Here is a 22,113-nt window from a genome sequence, read left to right on the forward strand (position 1 = left end):
GTACCCCTAAAAACCATTATGTCACCGTTATTCTGTGTCGTGGTAAGGTCTCACCACGGCTATGTACACCATTTATAAACAAGGGCCTAGCTCACATATTAAGCAAAATGCTTCTTTCTCCGTATGACTCCAGGTGCATGGTCACGGAGGGTCGGGTGGGTGCATCAAAACATTTGCGGCCCGCATGGTCATTTGATATATTTCCCAATTTCTTGCTATATGATAAAGGACTACTGGCTCAGAAGTGAAAGTTTGAAAGCCGCGCGTATGGTTCTTCACACCATAATCGAATCAGGGGGCGGGGCGTTGACGGCAAAGCTGAAGACGGGCTAAAAGGTCTATCTCACGAAGGAAATGAACGGGAATTCAGTTGATACCAGTTAGATAACTAAAAGCAAGGCATTGCAGATGCTGCTTAGAACTTGATATAAGCGGCGTTCTGAGTGTATGTCATTACCCTGGAGCTGCCAGATTTTTTATTTTGCATACTTAATCGAGGGAAAGAAAGCATTATATAAAACACTACAGTGGGAATTGTCTTAAGACATTAATATCTGTCCTTCTAATAATCAGAAACCATCCTCTTTCATTATCCATCTTTAAGTAAAAGCCTAATTATTCTTCACAACATATCCTACGCTTTTGCTACATACCAGACATATTACATGAAATACGCCAAGTTCCGGTGCGGCGTTCGCGATTGATAAAGTAAGTTCTAAGGTAGGCAAATATATTTTGGGAATTGCGTGACCTTGTGCGTGAAGGAAATATTCCAACTCTTAACGCTGATGTTGATAATACTGGTATCTAATACTACAGCCATCAAACTGGAGGACTTAGGAAAAAATAGCTAATAGATATTACTCTTAATCTTTTTGTAATCCGGGGTTTGCACCGTATGTTTTGTCCAACCGACTTGACCAGTCCCTCAGGGTAAGCCGTCCAATCCGTTACTTATACCAAAAATCGATGACGCGTTATAAAGAGGGACGGAATGAGAATTCCCTTTGTGAAGAAAGCGATGCTTGAGCGAGTGTGTTGAGTTTCTCAAAAGAGGAGGAATAAGTTTGATGTGTAATATAGTAAAGCATGATTCATGGTACGAAGAAAAGGGCAAGCCGAGAAAGCCAGCAAGAGACGTCACTAATCATCAAGCTTGAACATCCTGCGCAGTGTCCCAAACTTCTTCTTCTTGGGCGTGCCGACCTCTGAGCCGTCGATTGAGGCTGAGACACTGTGGTTGGCAGCACCAATTTGGCTGTGGGAAGTACTGCGACGCTTGAGGAAGCCCGTCTTTGTTGTTGGGGAGGACGGAGAAGGACCCAGACCGCCAGCGGTGGAGGGGCGCTTCTCTTCGTCAACGACGTATGTATTTTGAGAGCCGTCGTCGAACTGATCCTCCTCTTCGTGAGTGTTCTGATGGTCCTGGAGAGGCCAGTTTGCTCCGCGTTTGTGTAGACGTGAGCTATGTGCCTGGCTCTCACTATTACTTCGAATAAAAGCGAGTCGTTCAGGGCCTCGTTCCAGGTGCGTGTCCCGACGCGATGCGCTTTCACTGGTGCTTCGAGAGATCTTGTCAGCAGGATCCTTCTTGCGACGCAAAATGGACGACATGAAGCTGCCACGTCGTTTATGACCTGGTCGTCCACCTGCTATCTCGACGCTGTTAGCCTGCGGCGCAATCGCGTCTCGTCCCGAACCGCTTCGATTCAATGTTGCCCGAGGAACTGTGATAGCCGTCCCATTGGAAGCAAGATTCTCTCGAGGTTGCTCTTCCTCGTCATCGCTGTCAGGAAGGTCAGGAGAGTCTTGGACACCTGCGCGAGCAGGCGGGACCCCCATAGCGGCGGCGGCAGCATTGTTTGAAGCAGAACTGCGCATTGTTTTAGGTACACGCTTCTGCCTGGGGAGTGGTGAAGGGGTATCCTCGTCACTTGAGTCGACAAAACGACTTCTGAAGGCTGGGCGGCCCTCATCCTCATCACTGGAATCATCGAAGCGGCTACCGCTCTTGGATTTCTTCCCCTTGGAGGAGCGGCCAAATCCAGAAACCCGCATGCGAGAGGAACCTGCATCACTGGACTCAGTACGTAGTGACTGACGCATACGGCCGCCTATCATAACTGGAGGAGGAGAGCTAGTATTGGAATTGCGGCGAAAGGCTGATCCGGTAGGTGACAGAGACCGAAGGCTGAATCGGCTGCTGCCCCTCGCGCTTTCTGTTGGAGGTGCTGCTGCCGCCGGTTCCCGTGTACTTCCTCTCATTGTCTTACGGAAGCCGAAGCCTTCTCCGCCGCCAGCCTTTGCACGTCGGAAGCTGCTTTCGCTTGAGTCAGATCCTCGGCGTGTAAGGGTTGGCTTCGCAGTAGATCGCATGGCAGGGCCCCTGTCTTCAGAATGCGCTCGACGCTGCGACTTGACCGCTTCCGACGTGGTCACTGGTTGATAAGAAGTTGGCCGACCACCATTTCTCTGAATAGGAGCAGTATTGTGCCCATTAGTCGCCGAACCATTGGTCCTAAGCGACTTGCGCATCGCAACACCAGTAGTAGTCTCAGGCTCTTGACGAAGGGACTTGCGTAAATGCCCATCATGTAAGTTCTGAGGGCTTGAAGGAGCAGCGCCGGATCTCATAGATTTGCGCATGCCTCCGGTTTGAACTGGCTCGGGATGACTGACTGTTGTAGCCTCACTAGCCCGCATAGATTTTCGCAGTTTGGCACCTCCAGTCTGCTTTGCTTTCTCTGTAACATCATCACGAGGCCAACTAGTACCTGGTTGGATTTGGTAGACTCTAGTTGGATTGCGAAGCTTTTCTGAGACAGGTGCATCTTCCGAAGTCTCCAAAGGCTCTTGCACAGGCTCTTCAACAAGTTTCTGCTTTTGCTTCGCTTGGGCCTTTGTCTTGGGTTTCGAGCGTCGGGCTGCTTCTGCTGGAATGTCTTCCTCGTCAGACTCCTCCATGGCCTCCTTCTCGAGCTGGCGTCTGTCCTTGGGGCTCAAACTTCTCCAATAAGCCTTTGCTGTTTCCCAGTCACTGGGCGTTTGAAGAGGTTTCTGAGAGGGAGTCTTAGTATGCGTGGACTGCTGAGACACATCGGTTTCCTTGGATTTTGCAATGGCCTTCTCAAACACCTTCTGAGAGAATGCTGATTCGACGGGGCCGTCGACTATAGCGTCAAGGGACAAGAAACCATCGCCTTCCATGTCAGAGAGATCCTCATAGGCGTCACTGTAAATGCTGCTCCCTTCCGACTCTTCCGACTCTTCCTGAATGTCATGCATCTGAGAGTTTGAAGACACTGCACTAGTGGAATCGAAGGACCGACGAGTCGCAATTGGTGCGGGCTGATCAGCTCCTTTGGGTGATTGACTTGGGCGAGGCTCTGACGAGGATACCTTGGTGTCTTCGGAAATAGCCTTCTCACTTGAAGCATTAGTCGGGCCGGCTGGGAAGCCCCCGGGAACATCGAAGAAGTCTTGCGGCGACTCTGCCTGGTTCTCATCGGGGATTCGGGGACTAGGTTGTATTATCGAAATGGTTGGTATGTTGTCGCTTGGACTAGACTTCGCCGAACTACTCTCAGAGGGGCTGCCTGGGTTGCTAATAGTTGTTTGGGTCTCGGACACAGGCTCGGCAGAAGCTTGGGATTTAGATACAACGCCTGATTCGGATTCATCATCAGAGCTCAGGTCACTATTGCTTATATACCCTTGGCCATCAACAGAAGTGACCACGGGGGGTAGTGGTTCCCGGTATCTGGAAGTATTAGCTTCGTTGCGGGAGGCCTGTTCCTGTGCCAAGACCGACCCAATAGCCAGATCACTTGACTGCGCCAAATCTTGGGCAGGAGCTTTGTGATTCGATTCTGAAGGCAACGAATCTGTAGCTGGAGGTGAAGCTGATCTCTCCATAGGTCGAACCAAAGGTCGCTCCTCAGGCTCCCTGACCTTCTTCTCGCGAATACTCCCAAAAGAGGGGAGAGCAGGACGAGGGGTCATGGTCTCGTCCTCGTCCAGAGTTACTGAGTCTCTTTTGTTTCGCCCAATGATGCTATGCCAAGACATCCTTGACTGTGGGCTGGCAATTTGTGAGTCTGTATCTGGAGATGGAATAGACTCCCCGATAACAGCAGTGTTTCCATCATCAAAGCTCACCCTGACGCTCTTCTTCCGCGAGAGTTCTGTCTCCTCACGCCCAGCCATACCTGACCAGGCAGCAGACGCATCTGAGCCATCTTCTGAGGGAGATGCATCCCGAGGACTTGAGTACTTAAGTGCGGACTTTCGTGGCGACAACGACCTTGGAGGTGGCTCATGCCTAACGAGTAGCTGATCGGTCTTGGGAGCAAAATGGGTTGTACGGGCAGGGCTGCGAGCAGGACTTTCAGAATGCACTCGGCTTCGGCGCACAGTCTCACTGGGACCTGGGATTGGTGTAGCTTCCGGTGACTGTTGAGGTGGCGAGGTTGATTTCACAGGGATGGCATTTACTCCATCCATTGGGTGTTCGTCGGTAGGCGCCGGCTGGGCAGCCTCTCGTTGTTCCTCCTCCTCTAGTTCGGGGTCTTCATGCACTACAGAAGGACGCTTTCTAACCGATGCTTCGGATTTTGTTACTGCTGGTGGGCTTACAATAGCCTGATTCGGATGTCTCGGTGTCTCGACACCTGGCTCTTGTTCTTGCTGAATTAATGTTTGTCCAGTTGACAGGCTGGAGTTGGAGTTGGGGTCAGGCTTCACCTCACGCGTGGTTTCTGGCTCAGACTCAGGATCTGATTCGAGCTCAGATTCAGGGTCAGCTTCTGGGTGATTGGACTGCTTGAGGTGCCCAGGCTGTTGTGTTATCGCACCATAAGTATCTGAAGGGCTTTGTGGGCTTGCGACTGCCTTTGGTGGTGGTGAGGCTGGCTCGACTGCAGTGCCCTTGAGTCTCCCGACGGTTCCCTTGGACAAGTGAGTGCCAGTCCTGGGTCCGGCATGCTTTTGCTTGCGAACAGGTTTCTCTGATGCATCACGGACAGTCTGATCTATCATCAAAAGCTGTGCCTGAGGAACCATCCGTCTCGAATGGGGATCGTACACCATGGCATTGCTTAATGGGCTTGGCGGCTCTGTCATAGAGCGAGGATACGAGAAATTGATAGAGTTCGGGCTGCTTGGCCGTAAATCTGCAGATGCCCGTTTATCAGCCACAGGGGCGCGACGCACGTTAGACAAATCGTTCCCTGCAGCTGCCCCAAACCATGAGCCTTGAGCTTGGCCGTTTTTCATCTTTTGGCTTGCGGTTTGGAAATGTTGCGTTTGCAAGCTTGTTGCTCGTTTGTGGGTCGAGCTCTTCGGGTTGGTCTTGTTGTGCTCATGCTGGGGAATCTTGGGCACTGGAGGAACATCCTGGGCTTGCGGGGCAGCGAGCCGTGCTGGTGAAGGCGAGGGTGATCGAAAGGTCCGTTCTGTCATAGAACTCGCGCTCGGCGATCGATGTAGTTCCCGACTCCTCCTGTCCCGACTTCCTGTAGACGAGACGGAAGCGCTCCTCCGCGCAACTCGTTTCGATTGAACCTGCGATACATTGGTGGGGGTTGTAGGTCGTGCCTTTAGAGCTGCAGCCGCAGCAGCTGATGACAGAGATGGCGTCGATTCACGCCTTAGAAAGGCCGAGGCGGCGGCTGTCGCAGCGTTGGGATTGGCAGTCTCCCGGGTCAACGGCTGAGATGAGAGCGCCATGTTAGCAACGACGTGTAATTGCGAAAGCGATGGAAAGGAAAAGAGAGTCGGATCGAGAGGGAGAGGGTCGCATCAAGGGATAAAAGCCAAAGACAATAATCAAAGACAAAGACAAATGCGGCAAGTCTCGATAGGTGAGCTTAAGTTAATGGCTTTTGCCTACCAGGGCGGGTTCCATAGCGGGCCAAATGCCAAAAGCCAAAAGCGGGTTTATGGGAGTCGCAATAGTGAACTACACAGAGGACGAAGACGGCTCACCTGAGTGGGAGGACGATGCCTCCTTGAACCTCCAAACATGATGGGCTGGTTTAAGCTTGACTAGATCGAAAGCGGCGCAAGGCCAGCTCAGCTCAACAGACGGCTTGCATCAAGATCAAGGTCACGGATTTTCGGAGGTTAGTAAATAATGACGCTGAGATGTGAGTCAAGGTAGTCGTAGTAAGAAATGCTGTGTCTTGTATACGTCAGGATTAAATGGGATGGGTTGAGACGGAAATTAGGGCAGCTAAAAAAGTAGTTTGAGGAAGACTCCAAGGACTGGACGGAGACGAGGGAGGGAGGTTCCATGTCCATGCTCGTTAGAGACCTGATGACGACAGGTATCAAGCCACTAACACTAGCCTCAATTAGCAGACCCCACCCACGCTAGCCCTCTACCTGTACTTAGCTTCTGGGATGTAATTTTTTATTCCGGTAGTTCCATCTTCCAGGGCGCATTGCATCTAATGGAGATGGAAACTCAAGGGTCCAATAAGATAATTGTGATGACTTTGCTTGAAGTGATAACCATTTATGTCATACAAACCTCCTCCTGTTACTCCCTGGTAGTCCACGTCGACCAACACGTGGTTGTCGTTGTACAGACTGGTCCAACACAGTACACATACACATACATGTAATAAACCTCAACTTTCCGGTTTTCAGTAGTGCCATCACAAAGAGACCCCCCGTCTGCTGCACAGATCCAGAGATCAGTAATTCAAATTGTAGATCAGTGCCTTATCAGGTCCCGTCTCGGCAGGCCTCCAGTTTCCACCTGCCGAGATCTACAAGATTGCTCGGCGGAATAAACATAAACAATCTGGGGACTAATCTTGCTTGGTTCTTAGGTTGCTCGACCTGAGGCACGCGGCTCATTCAAAGACTGACCCTGGCCCAGTGAGGGACTGATCTTCGTGGTAGTGGTATTGTTCTGTATCGGGATTCGGATGGACCTGGGAGACAAATGGTAGCACCTAGCTGGAGAACAACGAGACGAGACCGTAAATCATCTAGTTATAGAAGAAAATACACTGCTCAGGGCGCATGAATTCAATCAGTTTTATAGAGCATTCTTTACAGTATACTACTGCCAACACAATTCAACCACTCTTGATTTCCTCGATTCTTCACCATGTATGCTGAAGCCCCGTATCTCCGCATATCCTAGATCAGAGCCCACCTCAAATCTCCAGCTGAACTGAACAGCTTTCTGACGTCATAGCTTGACTAGGACGTTTCAATCGTAGCCAAGTCGCTTTCATGCAATTTTGCAGCAGTTGTCTGTGCATATTCGTAAGTTGAGACAGAAAAGCAATGTGTGGTTAAAAAATGTTGAACAAGTTAGTATAGCCCTGTTATCATACAATGTGACTTTGGTCTGGCTGATTGAACCCAAATGCTGTTTGTGGTGGCCCAAGCTACAACATTCTACCTATTCCTATCCCCTATCCTTAAACCAAATGTCACTTTCGTGTCGTTACTGAGCCGCCTCCCCACCGAGTGGCTCAGTCTCTTGTTATCCACACTTCCCCCAATAGCAACAAGCAAGAAATCCGTCGTAGGCAGGGCTCTGTCCCTTTCTTCATCTTCAAGAGCAAGAGTACCTCATTTTCGGATACCGGACACCGCAGAGTGTCTTGGTTCACTGATATCTTCGAGGTATACATCCCCTTTCATAGCTTTGTTGGTCGACGACGTACCTCGATCATCAAGGCTAAAATAGGGAGTACCGCGATTGCTGGGAGCAGCCCCTTCCACTGAATCATGCTTGCAAACTATGATGACTGGACCTCAGTCGGTATGTCTGGCCCAGTGCGATCTCTTGGGGAATTCGGAAAATGGTTCTCGCCCTCTCCTGACTGATTTGAATGGTTGTGGTTCATGTCCACAGATGTGCTTGGCTCCTGAGGCGGGTTCTGAGCGGCAGCATTCTCTCCCCGAGACGCAGGTTTCTTGCCGCCCTTTCTGCCCTTCCGACTTTTCTCCTTGGCCTTTTCGAGAAGTCGTTTGCGATCAGCTTCTTCCTGTCGGCGTCGGCGGTCTTTCATCTCATACTGTCGGATCAATGCTCTGGGTGGTACTCCAAATATCATCTCGTATTCGCAGAATTCGCAAATCCACTCATCAGCTGTTTTGGTGGAATCCCGTCGCGCCTCTTGACGACGACGCCGCGCAGCCCTTTCGAGTGACCTGTCTAGACGTCGTTTGCTGTCTCGACGAGAACTTCCGGAGCCTCGACTAGCTGCCACGGAAGACCCATCGTGAGGAGCAACACTGCCAGGTGGTAAGGAGCCAGGGCCAGCCTGAGTCGACATGCTGTGCTTGCTCGCGTGACCTGACGGCTATGTCAGCAAATCAGGGTCTCGACTATGCAATACGTACTCACCGGGCCACTGAATCGTGCCAGGAACTTGGGAATCACAGGTGAAAGTAAACTGGGTCGATGCTGGAGTCGATTTTGTTGCAGTAGAGTGTTGCTGAAGCAGACTCACGTTCTCCTGTCCCTGAGGTCGAAGTTTCTCGGCGTTTGCGATAGCATTTGATATTATACCACTGCCCTCTTGCTCTGAGTTTGCGTTAGCAGCTGGAAGTCCGTTATAAGTAAAATGCGCCCAGTTGTGGAAGAAACAGAGATCAACGTAGGACTGCGGGGGAGAAAATCCCATCAGCCAAGCGGCAGTGCAAATTGTCACCGGAAGAGATATTGAAAATGGTGTGCAAGTCTCCGTTCCGTTTTATGCTGGTAGCCGAAAGCTATGGAGGGCAGAGCAGGAAAACCCCATGGCTGAACAACCTCTCCGCAACGAAAGGCGTACCGGCATAATATATTCAGAAGCTCGGTTGAATGCATACGCTGGTGATAAATCCATATGTAGGAGTTTGGAAACACAGCAACAGAGCATGAAAAAAGTAGAAGAATGATTGACGTACCGCCCGGAGCCCACTGAGATGCCGTGGCTTTTGAGCCTCGCCCAACCCACGCATTACTGTTGCCATCAGGCAATGCTCGCAGCGGGCTTCTGCCGTTCCTTGAGCGACCAAGCCTGCCCCGTCCAGGTCCTGATATTCCCTGATTGTTGGATGAAAAAGTACCCGTCGTTGGATGTGAGACTGAATGGGAGTGCGCCCGGTCGTTGTGTGATTCATCGGTAGGAGAACGTCCCGCACCAGCTGAAATGGCAATCTCATTATTCAAGCCCTGAGTACCATTAACAGAAAGCTCCCCTGCAGAGGGAATTTTGCGCTTCTTCTTGTTGTTCGTGTTCTCAAATACATCATAACCATCCACCGAGGACGTTGCGGAAAGCGGCGGTTGCGGATTAGGGATATCTGGCTTCGAGGATCGCTGAGTACCACGAGTCAAGATCTCCGGGGGTGATCTAGTAACAAGAGTGCTTCGCAAAGCCGGCTCTTCATCGTCGCCATCTGGCAGCCCCAGCCCATTTCGTCGAGGGGTATAGTTGCACCCCTCCTCCGCTCGACGAGTTTGTTGAGATGGGCTTGTAGAACATGCTCTTGGCGGGCTCGTGTCTTCCCTGAAGTTGTATGGTGGGTAATAAAAGAGAGGCGTAGTTTCGTGAGTTGAAGGAGGATACGCTATTGTATCTACGGTCCTCGGTGAGAGCTTCTCGCGCAGTCGACGTTTCGGTAACGGCCGAATCGGTCGGTCTGGGAACAGCGACGATACAGTATCTGGCGACATATTGAGATTATGACCTGCGCGTGAACGAACATTTCTCGTTAGCACGTAGATCACCAGAACAATGAGGAGAATCGCCACAATTATAGGGAAGTTCGACATGGCGGCAGATGGTATTGGAAGATTTGTTGGCACCGTCAGAAGCTGCTCAGCCTTGATGGCAGTTGAAAGCAGTTGCAGGATCAACACCGGCTAGATTGGCAACCGACGGGCCAAATGCAAAGCAAATGGAAAGCGTACCCATCGAACATTGTATAGGCTCTGTTCTAAACGACGACAGACACGACAGTCGAAGGGCAAGTGCTGCCAAACGAGGGGTCGGAGCTTGTACAATTCGTTGGCAGCAAACAAATTCAATACTGCAATACTAGTTATACAAGTCGTAAAGAAAACCAAAACCGTGATCTGCAAAAGACTGGCTTATCTCTTCGAAGCTCAGAGGGGTAAACTTGGTTCGGTCGGGCTCTAAAACGTTCTGTGTGCGGGTCAGAACATATCGTCGATATCACGACTGAGTGTTTGGCACTGGCACGAGTACCAGCCTGCACCAGCTCGGCTCGTTTCGTACTTGTATCGATTCCTGTAGTAGGTATACGAATGACTGCCAGACTCGCTCGCTCTTGGTCGCTCAAGGCCGGGGCTCGCTTACCCAGTCATGGACGGGGTGATGGAGGGGGTGTTCGCGGACACGAAGGACGCTTTTATATGAGCGCAGACGCCACAGTAGGCACAAAAGGAGACAAAATTTATGAGGCAAGAATTATCAAAGCGAGTAGCCAGAATAACACAATGCGAAGTCCGATAACGCCCTCAAGGTTGCTGTATTTGAGTGTGATTGAATCACCAACTACTAATCTGTGGAGGTGCTAAGGTAGGCAGGGCCCATTGGGAGATGGCAGGTTAGGTAATCAGACTGGCGCCTCCAATACTATTGACCATGACTGTCCCGCCTTCCCGTCTTCTCCAATTCCTACTGACAGCAGCCACAAGAAAAAAAGGACGACTATAGACTGGTGTTTACGATTTTGAGCTTCAACTGTACATTTACTTTTATGTGTAAACCCATCCTGAGTAGTCTATACTGGACTGGAGCATTGTGAAACAACTGTTTTGCGGCTCACTCGAACAACATGGAATTCAATATTTTCCTGATGTCACTCGTCAGGAAATGCAGGGCATGCATGGTAGGGCAATTAATATGGAAACAGTCTCTAAATGATGCGGAAACAAACCGCTCTCAGAGTCTCATACCGGGGCCGGCCAATAGCCATCTGATCACTGTGATGCGCTGTGCCTCAGCTGTGAGTGGGCACTAATTTTGCCTGACTAAGGTAGCTTGGCTGCGCCAGTAAGAGACTTTCGTGAACCCCAAAAGACCCCTGTATTCGGAACTTGTTAGTGAGCTCAGTCTGCACAGTGAGCGCTATAACTTTATGTCCTGCAGGTGGGTTTGTAGTGGTTCCATCGGCTTTTGCTTTGGGAAGTATCCCAAGCAAAGTGAGACCCGCGCCCACCTTCCTGCCCACTTTCCCACACCCATCCCATGCCCATGCCCATGCCCGTGCCCGCGCTTCTTCTGGTTATCCTCTTCCTCCTCCTCTTCGTTCCGAAGAAAGCTTCCACCCACTCGCCTCTCTCTCATACTCATTGTTACGGCATCTCTCCGTGCCATGACCACGGCGTTTTTACTCGGTCTCGATATGCTTGCTTGCCAATCCGTCCTTCGATACCCTCGCCCTTACTCGACATTCTTCTTTCAGTAGCCGCACTCATCGCTGGTCACTACCCAGCTTCAACAATCCTTATTCCTTGCTCAGCACCACCAATTCTCGCGATTTCCTTTCCTCTCAACTTCTCGATCGGCGCTGGGAAGAACATATCTACTCTATTTTATTCCACGCGCCGTTGTTGGTTCCGACACCCTCTCCCTCGTCCTCTTTCTTCCATTTTCTCCTCTGTCACCTCAGATCGGTGACCCGGCTCCCTCAATGGCACCACCCTCGCCGCGACGGTCATCAAGAGCCCGCGCCACCAATTCACAATCCCAACAGTCATCTGTATCCTCAAGCACGTCTGGTCGAGTTGAGCGGAATACGAGATCAGTCGCCAAACCCTCTTCCAACAAGTCCACACCCAGTGCCTCTTTGTCCTCGGAGCCGTTTGAAGATCTTGACGATACCCTCCTCGGTCGAAGGCGAAAGCGCAACCACGAAGACGAAAACGAGAAGACTTCGAAACCCGATAATTTTGAAATGGCGAATGGCAGTGACGACCTCCAAGAAGAGGAGGACGAAGCCGTGCGATGTATCTGTGATGCAGAAGAATACCCGGGCCGCCCACCCGTGGAAGGTGCCGACCTAGATTTCTTTAATGCCATAGAATTTACTGAAGACGTTACCGGCTTCTTCGTTCAATGCGACATTTGTAAGGTCTGGCAGCATGGCGCCTGTGTCGGAATCTTCAGCGCTGAGAGCTCACCCGAGGAATATTTTTGCGAGCAATGTCGCAAAGATCTCCATAAAATATATACTGCAAGCAACGGGTAAGTCGATTTCCCAGCATGCTTTTTGGCTGGCAAGACGGATTTCATGTTTGAAATTCCTGGCTGCTTGAATTCCTGGACAATGCCTGTTGTGCGGCCCTCCTACGAACCTGAGTACTGACAAGTTTGTTTTCAGCCAAAAATGGTCCAAGTATGTCCCCCATAACAGGCCGTCGCGCGCAACCTCTCGAGCCGCCTCAATTGCTAAGGAAGGCAATCGTTCACCCAAGACTGGCACGAGCAAGAACTCGCGCCCAACTTCCGCCTCACAAACCTCAAAACGTCGATCCACAATGAATAGCCGCGACCGAGCTTATGAAGACGAGCAACTCCTGCGCGCCATTGAAGCAAGTAAAGAAGATGTCCCTCAAGATGGACAAGAAATCATGACCCGACGAGCGAAACGGGGACGAAGCGATAGTGAAGAATCAATCGCCGTCAATGCTCGGCCACGGGATGAAAAACTGGCATCACTAAGGAACCCGTTAAGTGTAAAGCGACAGAGAACTAATTCGATGTCACCTTCGCCTCCCACTGAGCCGGTCGAGGTTCAAAGTTATAATGAATCAGATGAGGAGGTTAACACTCGAAATGGAGCCAAGAAAGCTCGTAACAGCAAGAACCAGCGAACCAAGACGGAGAAGGGAGATAAAGAGCGCCAGCGACAGGAAGCTGCAGATAAAAGGAAAGGCCGCGCAGAAAGGCGACGAGGAGAGGGTAAGTTGGACCGTACATTCTGATCAAGCATGGTACTGATCATTGTATAGATTCTGACCCTTCAGAGGAAACACCTCCCGCCGTTGCTAACCCTCCAGCTACCAAAAGCATCGAGGTACCAGTTATTATGGAAACCCCTGCACTTGCGCCGCCCCTTCCCGACACACCCCCTGCGAGCAACCAGACCGTCTCAAGCACCGCCAAGCGCGGCGGCAGAGCTACACATAAGAAGGGCAAAGGCAGAAACCAATACACCAGGGATCGCGATGCGGATGGCGAATCCCCAGCACGATCCATGTCACGGGACATTCAAAAGAACGGCGAAGAACCCACCCCTACACACACGAAGCCCACAAGTGAACATCGACATGGCAAGTCAAAGCCCGCCTTACACCACAAGTTGAATATGGTGGATATGAAGCGGCGTGTCGGTGCCATAATGGATTTTATTTCAAGGACCCAAGTGGACCTTGCAGCGGAAGCAATCCCAGGCACGAACGGAAACGCAAGCAACGGAGAAGCATCACCGCAAAAGTCCTCAGATTCCCATTCTGTAGAGAATGAGGATACAGCAGGCTCTTCTGAGGGCAAAGATTTCAAGGATCTGAACTGTATAGAGATGATGGATGTCCTGACACGAGATATGGTCAAGTGGCAGAATCAGTATACCTGACGGCAGCATTTTGTTTCAGTAGGTCCATCATAATGAGACAAAAGGGACCTGCGCTCGATTTCTTATTTAAGGCGTTTCCGGTTAGGTGCATTCAGGGGCGTCACCAGCATCCGCAGAAGATGCAACAGGCAAAGCTGTATGAGCTTGTCTATACTCTGTGGTCGATGTTATTCTTTCAATGGAACCACTTCACGAGGCGAAGCTGGTGTTCCGGCTACCTTTCTACATATACCCTAGTACGGCCCGAGGGTTCGGTCATTGGCGTCTTTGCACAATATTGAGAGACATGGTAAAGGCGGGGAGGAGGACAACTCGAATCAAGTTTGGCACGAGATGGCAGAATACGCTTAAATAGTGTACATGGAATATGCTCTAGTATACAACGTATGGTACGGAAATGAATTCCTGAGCATGCTAGGCGCCTGCCTTCTCTTGTGCAATTGCCTGTTTCTTCTGTTTCTTTGCTTGATTTAGACTTAGAGGAGGGTTGTCTATGGACTGCTGATGCTTCTCTGACCCCTCGTCAGATACATCGTCCAGCACAAACTTGCCCATTTTCCCATGTCGCCATAAATGTAGGATTCTGGTAGCAGCCGATTGCAAATCAGGAACGCCTTTTAGCTTTATTAGGCCGTCTTTCAAAGCAACGGCGGTAAGGAACTCATGAACATCGTTGGTGGGTTCGCAGTATCTCTTATACAAGGTCGGCTTGAAGAGGTTCATCCGGTAGAGGAGGTAGTCTACCAGTATCTCGGTTGGTATTAACCCGTCCTTTATGCCCTGGACGAGCGCAAATTTGAGCATAGCCTCGCCGTCACGAACGTAGGGCGGGAAGACGCCGGGGGTGTCCAACAGAAATGCACCATTTAGGCCTACGCCCTCACTCTTCCACTCTGGGTCGAGGATGCGCACATTTGTGCCCATTTTGCGCGTCACGCCTGCTTGACCTCCAGTCTTGGCTACCTTGGGGGATTTCCTCCGTATGCCTTGGAACCGTAGAGCGTTGAGCACTGAACTCTTGCCGACATTGGGCACTCCGACAACTATGGCCCGCAAACCGAGTATTGAATCTTGCGCTACAGCAGCTCTCTTGATCATTTTGAGTAACCTATCTGTCGTAGAGGGTCTGTGCTTGTCCCAGAAGATGATATTATCACCGTAAATCTTGCGCAGTGTGTTCTGGAGATTTGGTGTGTCTGTTGCGTAATCGCATTTTGTGTAGATGATGATTCGTTCGTTACCGCCTATGATGCGATCTAGATTGGGATTGTGTGATGTGAAAGGGATTCGAGCGTCGCGGCATTCGAGAGCAAGAGAGATATGGCTCTTCATTTTTGTCATCTCGCTGAAGCCCTTGGCATGATGGCCAATATAGTACGTTTTCGGTATCGAGTTCGGTACGACAAAACTTTGCCGAGGGACAAACTGTGCCATTGTGTCGATTCAGTATGATTTTGCGGTTGTATGTCGTATGCAAAAGGGAATTGAAGAAGCGCCGTTGCCTTTTGAGTTGGGTATCGTGGAGCATTGAGATGTGATAGGATGAAGAGGACCCTGAAAAAGAGGGCATGATGTAAATCTGATTATCAGCCTCGTCTTAGTGCCCCACCATGTTCAGCCTCGCCCCTCCGCACGTGTCGATAAGAGCTGGCGATAAGAAGAATTACGTCATGCGCAGCTCTCACCATCGTCGAGAACCTGTTTGAACCAATTGATATTGGAGAATTGCCCACGCGGGTTAGGACAAAGCATGGAGAGACACAACCAAGTGCCGCCTCGCCCTTTACGGCACCGTCAAGGGCAAAAGGTTGTAGAAAGCCAAGGAAAATCGCCAAAGCCAAGAAAAAGCCAAGACTGGGCTTGAGCTTTTTCACTGAACCGAAGCGATAGCGAGACTGAGAGAATAATAAGTTGACTCAAAGCCCCCGGGACCAGGCGAATTTCCAACATGTGCTTCAAATCCTTCGCAGAAACGACAAATTCTGTCTTGTCACTTGTATCAGGACCGACGTGAACAATGGCTGGGCCAGAGCCTATCCAAGACACTATCAATGTTGAGCGGACGCCAACGTTCGGCTCTGGAAATACCATCACACAAACCCCAGCTGAGGATGATGCCTCGGCTCCTACAAATGGAGGAGGGCGAGCATCCAGATACTTTGCAAGAGGTGGAAAACTTCGACCCTTTCGACTGCTGAAGGAAGATGTTATCAATCTCAAGAGTCGATACTTATCAGATTGGCAGGTCTTCAATCAACAGGTGGTTGCAAGTGCAGTCTATATCTTCTTCACAAACCTTCTTCCCGGTATCACTTTCGCCAGTGATCTATACACGTTGACCGGCAAGTCGTGGGGGACCATCGAGGTTGTGTTCAGCACTGGGCTTTGCGGCCTCATTTTCTCTCTGTTAGTAGCATGTGAATACCCTTCTACATCGAGACATACTGACAAGAGCTCCTAGTTTCTCGGGTCAACCTCTTACGATTCTGGGTGTCACAGGCCCATTCTCGGTGCTGGCCGAGAACATCTACGAACTATGCGATACACACTTTCATGTAAGTCGAAAATACAGTGCATGTATACTGGTGGCCATCAGCTAACACCTCCCAGGTCGAATTTCTGCCAGTCATGGCATGGTCCCTCATCCATGCTGGTTGGATGCACTATCTACTTGCCATCTTCAACGCGCATGACTGGACCATGCAATATGTCACCCATTTCAGCGCCGACATCTTCTCACTTCTCAACAGTGTTATCTACTTCCACAAGGCGGCAATGGAGCTGAAGCGAACCCACACTCGAGTCTCCCTCGCTGCCTTTCTATATGCTGTTCTTGGAGCGGTGGGAACATGTCTCCTGGCCATTCTGCTGTCCACCGCAAACTCGTGGAAGCCTATGTTCCATCGGTACGTTCGACTTGGACTTACAGAATATGCTGCTGCTATTTCCATTATTATATGGATCGGAATCCCATATATCGGGGAACTGGCATCATTAGATCATATACGGCTCGAAGTCCAAACCAGCTTTCGACCCACAAACCCAGACAGAACGACTTTCTTTGTTCGCTTCTGGGAGATACCTATCGAATGGGTCTTCTTGTCCATGATTCCGGGCGCCATCGTCACGGTCTTGTTCTACTTTGACCACGAAATCAGCAGCATCATCTGCACCGTAGAACGATACGGGACCAAGAAGCCAGGCGGATATGCTTGGGATGTTGCTCTCTTGGGAACCACTACCATCCTTTGTGGTATTCTTGGTATTCCTCCGGCAAACGGCCTGTTACCTCAAGCACCGCTTCACTCAGAATCGTTGATGCATTATGTCATTGAGAGTCCTCCTGCGGAAGAAGGGGAGCAGCCAGATTCGCCTCGACCAGTCGCAAGGACATATGAGCAGAGATATTCTCACTTCATTCAAGCTTCTCTCATTCTTATCTTTGTGTCTCCCCCGCTACAAAAGCTTCTGGGTCTCACACAGACATCAGTGCTCGCTGGCCTGTTCCTCTTCATGGGTTACCAGTCTCTATCTGTCAACCCTATTCTTGAAAGAGTTGTAAACCTACTCACACCGCCATCTGATCTCCCTGCCCTCCCTGATAATGTTAGCTGGTTCGGTATTCACATGTACACAATCGCCCAGATCATCATAACAGGCATTGTTTTTGGGGTGACTCTGACAGTTGCGGCCCCTGCATTCCCTCTGATCATCATCGCTTTAGTTCCCGTCCGATTATCGCTCATGAACCGCGTGTGGAGCCGTGAGACGTTGCGATTAGTGGATGGATGGGCTTGTCGGGAGGGCAAACCGGAGGATTCGGATTCAGAGACGATGCAGGTGCAAGGATCTGGGGATGAGGAGAAGGCTGGTGTTTGATTTGACATGAATGCTTCAGAGAGGAGGTGAGACAACATATTGCTGCTAGTAATAGGGGTCAGAATATCCATATACAGATACACAAAGATTAGACTTTGCATGAAACCCATATGAAGTACGGAGTAGATTCATTCGTCAGCCCATGCGTGTCCCTAGTGTCTTTCATACGATAATAAGACTACCCCGCAGAAACTGCACTTCAGTTCACTCTTCTCTCTAACATCAACTCTCTTATTCAAAACATTCGAGTGAGCGACTGCAACGCTGATTCATATAACAGTTGGAGTAGGGATCATACAGCCCTGAAAGATACAACTTGCGTCATTGGGCCCTCGCTGGCGATCGGATCACCAACCATTTAACAACCTTAAAGTGAAACACTTCTAATCAAAAGGAATATGACAACGTCTGTGCAGGGGAAATCTGCGCTTGTCACTGGCGGTGGCTCAGGTATACACATGCCAAATACATAGACATGCAAGGAATTATATTGACTGACCATGAAGCACAGGTATCAACTTGTGCTTTGTCCGTATACTCCTAGACAATGGATGTTCGGTCCTCGTTGCCGATCTCAATTTACGGCCCGAAGCTCAACAACTCCTGAAGCAATATCCGTTCCCTGGCGTTGACGGCAAAGCTGGGGTCTTGTTTCAAGAAACCAACGTTGCATCTTGGCCACAGTTGACGGCCGCTTGGAAGAAGGCCTTGGAGAAGTTCACAACTGTCGATATTGTTGTTCCAGGAGCCGGTTTGTTCGAGCCTCAATGGTCCTCCTTCTGGGAGCCACCCAGAACTGAGAGTAACGAGGATAGTGTGTCTCGAGATGATGCCAATGCGGAACCTGGACACTATGCAGTCTTGGATGTGAACTTGGTATCTCCCATTCGGCTCAGTCAACTGGCTATCGGGCATTGGACAAAGACGAAGCAGAAGGGATGCATTGTACATGTTGGCAGTATGGCAGGCTACTTAGCTGGCATAGCAACACCCTTGTACTTTGCGAGTAAGCATGGCTTGCATGGGTTTGTGAGAGCATTGGGGGGTTTGCGTGATGAACTTGGTATTCGAGTCGGCTGTATTGCTCCCGGTGCTGTAGAGGTAAACTCACCAAGTCTTTATGAGCCTTTGGATGACTGCTAATGCATGGCTACCACTAGACTCCTCTGTGGCATGAAGACCCAACCAAAGCAGTCATGCTAGACGAGGATACAGTTCTGATAGACCCTCTAGAAGTGGCTCGAGGCATGTGGCAACTTGTCGTCAACCCAGAGCATGGCAATGGCACCATCCTCGAAGTGACTAAGGGGGAAACGAGAGTTGTGCCACTCTTCAATGCACCAGTTCCGACAGGTGAAGGCATTATGGTACCTGGGTATGAAGCTTCTAAGGACGCTCTGTATGCGAAGCTAAAGAAAGAGGGCTTGAATGTATGAGTGACGATGTATCACCGAAGTCCTCATCTCCCAGACTGCCGTCACATTGTTGGACGGGCATGAATTGGATACCTCATAAAAAACTCTGCACAGCCTCAGATACGCAGCAGAATATTTATAGATACAGTGACGTTCACCGATGCACTTGTACGTCCTGATCTGTGCTTCAGATTACGGCACAAGCAAGCCACAGGCGGAACCATCACAGATCTCTAGTCAGCCTTCCCTGCGCATGGATCAGATCAAGGACCGTGAATATTAAGGATCTGGGTTCAATTCTTCATTAGCCTCATATCCAATAACAAGAGGGAGACTTCCCTCTAGTAACGGAGCTTTGACCAATATCTTGGCATGTTGTCTCCAAAAACTCTCCTAGTTTTCTCTCAAAACAGAATCACCTATCTGTACAAATTCCTCTTTATAAATAGATGTGTAAAATCCAAAAGGGCATCCGCAGCGTGCTCCTTCCTGTCACCTCCCAAGAAATTTTTGAAAAAAATAGCGTTGTAACTCTCACAAAGAAATAATAATCTGAGATGATTCTCCGCATAGTAGTAGCAGGGGCCGTTCAGGTGATGGTGACAAGTAATAAATGACAAATAGTGACATGAAACCCGTAAGATGACCATGATACACTGCATTGTAGTATCATAGCGCATAGCATAGAAAACTAAAGCAATGCCAAACAAGAAGAAAACAAATCCATAATTCGCACACCGGATAAGTGAGCTCGCGAAACGAGTTGGGTATCTTGATGAGCTGCCTTCACCATACTGCACTGCTCTTGATTCCTTCTCCCCCCATTTTCCCCTGCTCCACTGCAGACACCCTTTCCCCCAAGACATGGGCTGAAAACATCCTTCTCGCTGCGCAGAAAACGGATACGATAAAAGAGACGCGTTTTCAAAAGTGGTTGGACCGACACATGTTATGCTGCTGCTGCTACTTCTGGCTCGATCGATAATAATAAAAAATAGGTGTAATGTGTTGTCTTGTCTCAATTTCCGGTCTTTGAATATGTAAATAGTTGAAAAGGAAAAATGGGTGGCTGTCCAGCCATTATTGGCGAGTCGAGCACGGCAGGCGCATTTGGCTTTAGGTGTCGCATGAAACGTCGATCTACTTGATGTTCTTGAAAAGATCAGAACCCAAGCTTCCGTTGTCCTTTTCGAGATCGGTCAATTCGGGTATCATGGGAGGCGGGGGGCCGGATTGCTTCTTGGGTGTCGGTGCACGAGGACCTTCCTCCATAAACATGGTACTGGCTCGTTTGTTGGGGATCGTCTCTCCGGTCCTCATGCGTCTGAACCAGCCGCTGGTTCTCCTAGACTTGCGCTCGTCGAGGTAGCTTGCACCGCCCTGGCTGCTCGGCCGGGCAAGGCCGCCGGCGCCGGCGGCTGGGACACTTCCGTTCGATGATATCTGGCCCTCTGCATAAGTGTTATTCAACATGGTTCTACTGAATAGGCGACGGATGCTGCCTTGGCGGCTTGAAGCAGCTGGGCTCAAAGGAGCATCCTCGTCGGCGTAGCGTTTGGTTCCAGCGAGATTACCATTAGAAGAAGCAGTAATGCTTGGCTGAGGTGTGTTCTTGTTGACGTCCTCGGTGACACTGCTGTATGTATCCTGTCCTGGTTCCTTCTTGGATTCGTCCTTGACGTCTTTGGCGGGTGGCGGTGTCTGTGGAGGAGTTGGGACCTTCTGAACAGGTGATTCCGGAGGCGGTGGGATATTGGTGCCATCTGTGATACTACCAAAGTTGAGGTTGAGAGCGGGCAGCTGGAATCGCGAACCTCCGCCGCTCTTGCCAAAAAGAGACGACATAATGGAAAAATAAATCGGTGATTCGTGCACGATACGATACGAGGCGGATCGGACGGAGAATGGAAGAAGGCAGGTCGATTCGATGGCGAGGGCCCGAATTCGGAAAGGGGTATTCAGCAAAAGAAGGATAGGCGAAGCGAGGGCCAAGGAGCTCAAAAAGAGAATTGAAATGGCAATCAAAACTCTCAATGAAGCTGTAATTGATGACTGGGATCCAGCAAGCGGGTTTAGATGACGAAGCTGAGTCTCAAACTCCCCGCAAGAACAGGGCGAAGAGAAAGGAGAGTTCTAGTAAACGGCTTTGACCTGACCAGGATGAAGAGGTACCGCAGAATAACGAGGCAAGGTACAGACGCATCCAGCACAGCACAGTGCTGTAGCGTAGCGTAAGGTAAGGTAAGGTAAGGTAAGGTAGAGGTGGAAAATTGGAGCAAGGGTCTGGTGGCTTGTGGTTGACTGCAAGTTGCAGGGATCCAACACGCGGCGTGGCGTGACGCTTTTGGTAACAAGGACGATGATCCCAGACGTGGGGAGCAATTGAGGCGATGAGTAGTTGATGTAGAGATATTATGAGGCTGTAGATGTTGTAGGATAGAAGAGAGGAGAAATTGAATGGAGAGGAGAGAGGGAGGAGTATGTGTTCAGAGGAGAAGAATTGGTGCAAGACCGGGTCTTAGGCTGGAGGAGAGAGCCGTAGGAGGTACAGTACGACCTTCCTGATGTAAGTGGAGAATGTCGTGGCTGGCAGCTAACCTAATAAAGCTACTTTGGGGGTACTTCGAGGTTCGAGTACCACACAAGTGTTTCCTTTTCAAGACCTTGCCCCTGAGAGACTGCAGCGAGCCCGCTCTTCCCTGGACCCTGCTGGAGCCACGCGAGTTGGGCGTCTTTGGGCACGCAAAGTACTGCTTGGTATCTGCGTTACTAGAAATGGTGATTGGTCTAATCGATATGGGGGATAGCGGTCCCTCTTGCGGCGTGTGGCTGTCAAGACTCAAAGGTACCTCTAAAGTACTGACCTTGAATCTTGGAAGCCATCATGCAATCACTCAAGACTACGGGACAGACCGAGACTATTGAAGAAAATGACACCGGATGGCGAACGATTCCGAAGCAACAAGGTTGAATCAACTCTGCTATAGACTCGTAGTATATCGGAAACTAAAAAGAAAAGAAGCACCGATTGATCATTGAGTTGATCATACAAGATTCAAAAGTCAATTCATCATATTCACTGTTCCCTTGTCTTTTCTCCCTTACAACTCCGAGAAAACGCCCTTTTCCTAACGCCACAGACGTGTGTCAAGGCTCGATGAACCACCCATTCGATGGAGAGAAGAAACGTTGGCGCCAA

The 22,113-nt window shown here is 50.1% G+C and overlaps 8 protein-coding genes across 15 annotated transcripts; 4 read left to right on the forward strand and 4 right to left on the reverse strand.

The window, feature by feature from the left end:
• Nucleotides 1-219: 219 nt before the first annotated feature.
• FOXG_18532 (uncharacterized protein) lies at nt 220-333 on the forward strand (the record flags this gene model as incomplete). Its single annotated transcript, XM_018398651.1, has 1 exon — nt 220-333. One exon carries the CDS (start codon nt 220-222, stop codon nt 331-333), a length of 114 nt encoding a protein of 37 aa, XP_018237390.1.
• A 160-nt stretch (nt 334-493) lies between these two features.
• Nucleotides 494-6,311, reverse strand: FOXG_03316 (uncharacterized protein). Of its 4 annotated transcripts, none has more exons than XM_018380994.1 (3): nt 5,986-6,275; nt 4,744-5,709; nt 494-4,676 (listed from the first exon to the last, which is right to left on the reverse strand). In XM_018380994.1, exon 3 carries the CDS (start codon nt 4,501-4,503, stop codon nt 1,144-1,146), a length of 3,360 nt encoding a protein of 1,119 aa, XP_018237394.1. In that variant the 5' UTR covers nt 4,504-4,676; nt 4,744-5,709; nt 5,986-6,275; the 3' UTR covers nt 494-1,143. The 4 variants fall into 4 exon arrangements, with proteins under 4 accessions (XP_018237394.1, XP_018237393.1, XP_018237391.1 ...); XM_018380993.1 differs by having other exon boundaries at nt 494-3,760; nt 3,812-5,709; XM_018380991.1 differs by having other exon boundaries at nt 494-5,709; nt 5,986-6,311.
• A 666-nt stretch (nt 6,312-6,977) lies between these two features.
• Nucleotides 6,978-10,830, reverse strand: FOXG_03317 (uncharacterized protein). 4 transcript variants are annotated; one of them, XM_018380996.1, is made up of 5 exons: nt 10,257-10,830; nt 9,929-10,163; nt 8,920-9,705; nt 8,375-8,554; nt 6,978-8,323 (listed from the first exon to the last, which is right to left on the reverse strand). In XM_018380996.1, the coding sequence occupies exons 2-5, from the start codon at nt 9,930-9,932 to the stop codon at nt 7,764-7,766; spliced, it is 1,530 nt and encodes a 509-aa protein (XP_018237396.1). In that variant the 5' UTR covers nt 9,933-10,163; nt 10,257-10,830; the 3' UTR covers nt 6,978-7,763. The 4 variants fall into 4 exon arrangements, with proteins under 4 accessions (XP_018237396.1, XP_018237397.1, XP_018237395.1 ...); XM_018380997.1 differs by having other exon boundaries at nt 10,338-10,546; XM_018380995.1 differs by having other exon boundaries at nt 9,929-10,830.
• A 398-nt stretch (nt 10,831-11,228) lies between these two features.
• On the forward strand, nt 11,229-15,172 carry FOXG_03318 (uncharacterized protein). The gene is made up of 3 exons (XM_018380999.1): nt 11,229-12,230; nt 12,367-12,947; nt 12,998-15,172. Exons 1-3 carry the CDS (start codon nt 11,677-11,679, stop codon nt 13,618-13,620), a joined length of 1,758 nt encoding a protein of 585 aa, XP_018237399.1. The 5' UTR covers nt 11,229-11,676; the 3' UTR covers nt 13,621-15,172.
• FOXG_03319 (uncharacterized protein) lies at nt 13,917-15,217 on the reverse strand. Its single transcript, XM_018381000.1, has one exon. It carries the CDS (start codon nt 15,052-15,054, stop codon nt 14,035-14,037), a length of 1,020 nt encoding a protein of 339 aa, XP_018237400.1. The 5' UTR covers nt 15,055-15,217; the 3' UTR covers nt 13,917-14,034.
• An 87-nt stretch (nt 15,218-15,304) lies between these two features.
• On the forward strand, nt 15,305-17,737 carry FOXG_03320 (uncharacterized protein). Its single transcript, XM_018381001.1, has 3 exons — nt 15,305-16,026; nt 16,082-16,175; nt 16,231-17,737. Exons 1-3 carry the CDS (start codon nt 15,638-15,640, stop codon nt 17,497-17,499), a joined length of 1,752 nt encoding a protein of 583 aa, XP_018237401.1. The 5' UTR covers nt 15,305-15,637; the 3' UTR covers nt 17,500-17,737.
• FOXG_03322 (uncharacterized protein) lies at nt 16,123-21,428 on the reverse strand. 2 transcript variants are annotated; one of them, XM_018381004.1, is made up of 2 exons: nt 20,489-21,428; nt 16,123-20,365 (listed from the first exon to the last, which is right to left on the reverse strand). In XM_018381004.1, the coding sequence occupies exons 1-2, from the start codon at nt 20,757-20,759 to the stop codon at nt 20,055-20,057; spliced, it is 582 nt and encodes a 193-aa protein (XP_018237403.1). In that variant the 5' UTR covers nt 20,760-21,428; the 3' UTR covers nt 16,123-20,054. The 2 variants fall into 2 exon arrangements, with proteins under 2 accessions (XP_018237403.1, XP_018237402.1); XM_018381003.1 differs by having other exon boundaries at nt 16,123-21,428.
• Nucleotides 17,795-21,401, forward strand: FOXG_03321 (uncharacterized protein). The gene is made up of 3 exons (XM_018381002.1): nt 17,795-17,949; nt 18,011-18,600; nt 18,660-21,401. Exons 1-3 carry the CDS (start codon nt 17,898-17,900, stop codon nt 18,933-18,935), a joined length of 918 nt encoding a protein of 305 aa, XP_018237404.1. The 5' UTR covers nt 17,795-17,897; the 3' UTR covers nt 18,936-21,401.
• Nucleotides 21,429-22,113: the final 685 nt, after the last annotated feature.

Source organism: Fusarium oxysporum, chromosome 8 (assembly GCF_000149955.1).
Source record: "Fusarium oxysporum f. sp. lycopersici 4287 chromosome 8, whole genome shotgun sequence".
NCBI lineage: Eukaryota > Fungi > Ascomycota > Sordariomycetes > Hypocreales > Nectriaceae > Fusarium > Fusarium oxysporum.

Excerpts from the sequence above, each read along its gene's own strand:
- FOXG_03316 (XM_018380991.1), bottom strand. The coding sequence starts at position 6,024 with ATGTTTGGAGGTTCAAGGAGGCATCGTCCTCCCACTCAG. Across the intron at positions 5,710-5,985 it reads GGCATCGTCCTCCCACTCAG|CCGTTGACCCGGGAGACTGC; the intron begins GTGAGCCGTCTT and ends CTCTCATCTCAG.
- FOXG_03317 (XM_018380996.1), bottom strand. Across the intron at positions 8,555-8,919 it reads ATCTCAGTGGGCTCCGGGCG|AGCAAGAGGGCAGTGGTATA; the intron begins GTACGTCAATCA and ends ACGCAAACTCAG. Across the intron at positions 8,324-8,374 it reads TGGCACGATTCAGTGGCCCG|GTCACGCGAGCAAGCACAGC; the intron begins GTGAGTACGTAT and ends CATAGCCGTCAG.
- FOXG_03318 (XM_018380999.1), top strand. The coding sequence starts at position 11,677 with ATGGCACCACCCTCGCCGCGACGGTCATCAAGAGCCCGCGCCACCAAT. Across the intron at positions 12,231-12,366 it reads ATATATACTGCAAGCAACGG|CCAAAAATGGTCCAAGTATG; the intron begins GTAAGTCGATTT and ends GTTTGTTTTCAG. Across the intron at positions 12,948-12,997 it reads AGAAAGGCGACGAGGAGAGG|ATTCTGACCCTTCAGAGGAA; the intron begins GTAAGTTGGACC and ends ATCATTGTATAG.
- FOXG_03319 (XM_018381000.1), bottom strand. The coding sequence starts at position 15,054 with ATGGCACAGTTTGTCCCTCGGCAAAGTTTTGTCGTACCGAACTCGATA.
- FOXG_03320 (XM_018381001.1), top strand. The coding sequence starts at position 15,638 with ATGGCTGGGCCAGAGCCTATCCAAGACACTATCAATGTTGAGCGGACG. Across the intron at positions 16,027-16,081 it reads TGCGGCCTCATTTTCTCTCT|TTTCTCGGGTCAACCTCTTA; the intron begins GTTAGTAGCATG and ends AAGAGCTCCTAG. Across the intron at positions 16,176-16,230 it reads TATGCGATACACACTTTCAT|GTCGAATTTCTGCCAGTCAT; the intron begins GTAAGTCGAAAA and ends AACACCTCCCAG.
- FOXG_03321 (XM_018381002.1), top strand. The coding sequence starts at position 17,898 with ATGACAACGTCTGTGCAGGGGAAATCTGCGCTTGTCACTGGCGGTGGC. Across the intron at positions 17,950-18,010 it reads TGTCACTGGCGGTGGCTCAG|GTATCAACTTGTGCTTTGTC; the intron begins GTATACACATGC and ends CATGAAGCACAG. Across the intron at positions 18,601-18,659 it reads TTGCTCCCGGTGCTGTAGAG|ACTCCTCTGTGGCATGAAGA; the intron begins GTAAACTCACCA and ends GGCTACCACTAG.
- FOXG_03322 (XM_018381003.1), bottom strand. The coding sequence starts at position 20,759 with ATGTCGTCTCTTTTTGGCAAGAGCGGCGGAGGTTCGCGATTCCAGCTG.